The sequence below is a fragment of the Eimeria acervulina genome, genomic scaffold (assembly GCF_000499425.1).
Source record: "Eimeria acervulina Houghton genomic scaffold, Eah_scaff1696, whole genome shotgun sequence".
NCBI classification, from domain to species: Eukaryota; Apicomplexa; class Conoidasida; order Eucoccidiorida; family Eimeriidae; genus Eimeria; species Eimeria acervulina.
Window position 1 is genome coordinate 1 of NW_013549004.1, and position 5,065 is coordinate 5,065.

The 5,065-nt window shown below is 45.8% G+C and overlaps 1 protein-coding gene across 1 annotated transcript; it reads right to left on the reverse strand.

The window, feature by feature from the left end:
• Nucleotides 1-683: 683 nt before the first annotated feature.
• EAH_00062310 (hypothetical protein) lies at nucleotides 684-4,736 on the reverse strand (the record flags this gene model as incomplete). The annotated part of the gene is made up of 11 exons (XM_013393258.1): nucleotides 684-854; nucleotides 1,193-1,273; nucleotides 1,661-1,783; nucleotides 2,102-2,407; nucleotides 2,615-2,769; nucleotides 2,974-3,034; nucleotides 3,244-3,433; nucleotides 3,674-3,906; nucleotides 4,151-4,229; nucleotides 4,372-4,556; nucleotides 4,668-4,736. 11 exons carry the CDS (start codon nucleotides 4,734-4,736, stop codon nucleotides 684-686), a joined length of 1,653 nt encoding a protein of 550 aa, XP_013248712.1.
• Nucleotides 4,737-5,065: the final 329 nt, after the last annotated feature.

A 5,065-nucleotide genomic window follows, 5' to 3' on the forward strand; every position in this document is an offset into this window, starting at 1 on the left:
CCCTTCTATTGTCTCTGCGTTAATTGCCTTTTCCTTCTTTGTTTATTTTTAATAAACTAAATAAAGAGAGATAAAAAGAAATGAAGAGAGACAAACAGACATACAATAATATCAAAGGAGACACAAAGAGACAGCAGCAAAACAAAAAAAAACAAAGACAAACGGAGACAAACAGAGACACAGCGAAACAGAAATGATACACACATATTTAAAAATAATTATATATATCTATATTTATGTATCTATATGTATATATATGTATATATACTATATATACATACTATATATATATATATATATATATATATATATATAGGCACACAGCATATTCACTTATTTATACCTATGGGCCCCCTTAAACCCTAATGGGGTCACTCGAACCCTAAACCCTAAACCCTAAACCCTAATGAGGGCTTCTTAAACCCTATTGGGGGCCCTCAAAATCTAAACCCTAATAGGGGCCCCTTTAAACCCTAACATGGGCCCCTCTAAACCCTAAACCCTAAATCGTAAACCCTAATAGGGGATCCCCAAACCCTAAACCCTAAACCCTAAACCCTAATGGGGGCCCCTTTAAACCCTAATAGGGGCCCCCAGGATGAAGGAGAATAGTAACAAGAGTTTGACAAAGAAATATTAAAATAATAAAATTAAAATGCAAGTTGAAGAAGAGAGATATTAACCTAAACAAGACGAAGGCCCCGCAGAGGTTCAGGCTTAGCGGCTGAAGCAGCAGCAGCTTTCTGCTGCTGCTGCTGCTGCTGCTGCTGCTGCTGCTGCTGCGAGGCCTTGAATTTGTGCTTGTGGCTGCGCTCCCGCCGCACCCGCAGCAGCAAACGCGACGTCTCTGATTTCTGCAGCACGCATGCAGCCCCAAGACAATATAAAAAAATATATTTAAACAAAAACAACAATACAGATAAACAAACACTGGTGCTGCTGCTGCTGCTGCTGCTGCTGCGTGCTGCTCGTTTTGTTTCAACTGCAGGGTCTGCTGCTTTCCCTGCCACTGCTGCTGCTGCTGCTGCTGTTGCTGCTGTAGCTGTTGCTGCTGCTGGTGTTGCTCCTGTTGCTGCAGTGGTTTTTGCTGCTGCTGTTTCTGCTGCTGCTCGTGCTGCTGCTTCTGCTGCTGCTTCTGCTGCTGCTTCTGCTGCTGCTGCTGCTGGTTGTTTATTATATTTATTTTAATTACCTTAAACAGAGGGTTTGTCGGATCTATAGAAAATGAAGAGGACTCCAACACACGAGAAAAGCGAGGGTCATTCAAGTCAAGCTGAAGACAAAAATAAAATAAAATAAATTAATTAAATTAAATAAATTAAATTAAATTAATTAAATTAAATTAATGTAAAATATAATAAATATAAACGCTGAGGCAAAGGGAGCAGCATTAAACAACGCCGAAGAAAATAATTCTTCGATTTGCATAAACACAAAAAAGATATATAAGATACATAAAAACAAATCAACAGCAGCAACAACAACAACAGCAACAGCAACAGCAGCAGCAGCAGCAGCAAGAGCAGCAGCAGCAGTATAGCAGCAGAAGTAACAGCAGCAGCAGAAGTAACAGCAGCAGCAGCAGCAACGACAACAGCAGCAGCAGCAGCAACAGCAACAGCAACAGGGACAACAACAACAGCAGCAGCAGCAAGGGTACCTTGAAGCCTGGTTGCTGCTGCTGCATGCGGTTGCTGTCATCATCGTCTGTTTGTTTGTTTGCTCGCTTTCTTCTTTTTCTTTCCTGCTGCTGCTGCTCCCGCATATCAAAGTGCCTTTCTTCCTATTCACAAAAACCCTAAACCCTAAACCCTAAACCCTAAAACCCTAAACCCTAAACCCTAAACTCCGGCGAAGTTCGCGATGTCTGCTGTCCTACGCCAAATTCCACTCGAAAACCCTAAACCCTAAACCCTAAACCCTAAACCCTAGAGGGCAGGTGCTCACCTCATCGCTGTGTTGACCTTCCTGCAGCAATTGCTGCTGTTCTTCGTTTGTTTGTTTTTGTGTTTGTTTGTCTTCTTCGAGGAAGAGCGGAAACTAAAAATAAAAATAAAATAAAATAAAATAAACAAATAAATAATGCATTCAAATCAATAACAATAAATATGTACAGAGCAACACACCGGCTGCTGTTATTGCTGCGGCTGCTGCTACTGCTGCTGCTGTTACTGCTGCTGATGCTGCTACTGCTGCTGCTGCTGCTGTTACTGCTGCTGCTGTTACTGCTACTGCTGCTGCTGCTGCTACTGCTGCTGCTGCTGTTACTGCTATTGCTGCTCCTAATGCTGCTGCTGCTGCTACTGCTGCTGCTGCTGCTGCTGCTACGGCTGCTGCTGCTGCTTACTTGTTTTTGACTTCGTTTCTTTTTGTTCGCTGCAGCAAACGGCGAAGCGGCTGAATCTCCCTGAGGTGCGCAGACACCCCAACGCATAATATAATATAATATTATATAATGCAATATAATATATATAAACATATAGATGCACATATACATATAGATAAACAAATGTATATATATATATATATTACTGATAGAGAGAGAGAGAGAGAGAGAGAGAGACAGAAAGCTAAACTAATTTGCTTGGTTTAGCTGGTGCAGAGTCTCTCTTACAAATGCTTCTCCGCGTTGCTGCTTCTGCTGCTGCTTCTGCTGCTTCTGCTGCTTCTTTTTCTGTTGCTGCTGCTGCAGTTTGTCTGTAGGGGCCTCTTCATCGCTGTCGCTCGCCAGGGCCTCCAAAGACTTCTCGAAAACGACATTCAAACCACCTAGCAGCAGCAGCAGCAGCAACAGCAGCAGCAGCAGCAGCAACAGCAGCAGAAGCACCAACACAGAATGCAGCAGCTGTTGCAGCAACTGCCGCAATTGCAGCAGCTTCATGCGACTGCATGCATCCATAGAGGCCCCCATACGATCTAGAGTTTAGAGTTTAATGTTTAGGGTTTAGGGTTTAGGGTTTAGGGTTTGGGTACCGCTTGCTTTGCTGCGTGTATTTTCTTCTTCATCTGAGAAGCCTGAATCCTCAGCTAACTCCTACAATTAAAAAGACAAGAAACAAATAAAAATAAATAATAAAATAAATAATAAAATAAATAAAAATATATAAAACAATAAAACAAATAATATAACAAAATCCTTACAAACGCTCCGCCTGTTTGAGCGTTTAGGGTTAATATTGAGGGTTTAGGGTTAATATTGAGGGTTTAGGGTTTAGGGTTTAGGGTTTAGGGTTTATAATATACCCCGAGGAGTTCTTGTCTGTAACTGGCTAAGTTATCCTCCGTTATTTTCTTCCAGCGATGCCCTGCTGAGCCCTTCTGCTGCTGCTGCTGCTGCTGCTGCTGCTCGTCTTCTTCTTCTTCTTCTTCAGAATCATCAGAAGAAGCAAGGAAGGCGTCAAAGTCTTGTTCACCCAACTCCTTTGCTGTGAATCTGTTATACAAGCAGCAGCTTAAAGCTACACCTCAAAAGCAGCAGCAGCAGCAGCAGCAGTAGCAGCAGCAGCAAGGAGAGCAGCAGCAGCAGGGGAGCTGCAGCAACCGCTGCCTTGTCGGCAGCACGAGCAGCAGCAATACACAGAAACACCGAAGGGTCCCAGCAACAGCAGCAGCAACGGCAACAGCAACAGCAGCAGCAACAGCAGCAGCAGCAGCAGCAGCAGCAGCAGGTTACTTTTTTCTTAGGAATTTGAATCTTTCTTTTGGGGTTTCATCCCAAGTCAGTTGCACTTTGCAGTGCTTAAGGGCGCTGCTGCTTTGCTTTGCTGCTGCTTCTAGTCGTTCTGCTGCTGCTGCTGCTGCTGCTGCTGTCAGACCTTCAGGTGTCTCCTCAGCTATCAGATTCTCTTTAGGCAGCTCCAAGTCTTCCGGGACAACTCGTACATCAAGGCCGCTCAGTGCAAACCCCTGCCCCACAAACCCTAAACCCTAAACCCTAAACCCTAAACCCTAAACCCTAAACCCTAAGCACCGCTTCCCCTCTCACAAATCGCGTACTAGAGGCAGCAGTGAAAGCAAACAAAACCCTAAACCCTAAATCCTAAGCAGCTGCAGCAGCAGCAGCAGAGCAGCAACAACATGCCTTCTCAGAGCTGTGCGAAGCAAGCCTCAGGGTTTAGGGTTTAGGGTTTAGGGTTTAGGGTTTACTCACAAGCTCGCAGCCATCCAACTCGTCGTACAGAAGTTGGGCTGTCTCCGCAGAGTCCGTCTCACAAATGGCGTAGTAGTACCTGCAGCAAACCCTAAACCCTAAACCCTAAACCCTAGACCCTAAACCCTAAACCCTAAACCCTAAACCCTAAACCCTAAACCCTAAACCCTAAACCCTAGCTAGCTGCATGGCTAGGTAGCTAGCTGGCTAGCTAAGTGTACCGTGAACGTTCGACTTGGTATCTTCTTAAGACTTCTTGAACAGCCTTCTCCTGCTCTGCTGAGCCTTGCTGCTCCTCCTCGCTGCTGCTGCCGCCATCTTCTGCTGCTGCTTCTGCTGCTGCTGCTGCTCCTGCTGCTGCTGCTGCTGCTCGCTTGCGCCGAGGTCGCTCTGCTGCTGCCCAGTCCTGAGTGCATACAGCCAAAACCCTAAACCCTAAACCCTAAACCCCCAACCCCCAACCATAAACCCCAAACCCTAAACCCTAAACCCTAAACCCTAAACCCTAAACCCTTACGATTGCCGGTCCTTTGGTTTTTTCGGCTTCAACTCTTTCTTTGCCGAACTCAGAAATATAAATTTGCATGCGCTTTATGTGGGGCTTGCTGCTGCTGCTGCTGCTGCTGCTGCTGGAGGGCCGCTTGAGCCCGTCTAGGAACTGCTGCAGCAGCAGCAGCAAATCAGCAGCAGCAACGCAGTCCCAGTCTAAACCCTGTAGCGCCAAGCGCGAGGACACGGTGGTATCCTGCAGCAGCAGCAGCAGCAGCAGCAGCAGCAGCGCAGCACACCACAAGAAGATATCGCTTGTTGCTGCTGAATCTGATGATTCTGCTGTTGCTGCTGCTGCTCAAGTAGGTGCGACTTCAACAAAGAACGCTTGCTGCTCCGACGATAGCAGCAGCAGCAATAACAGCA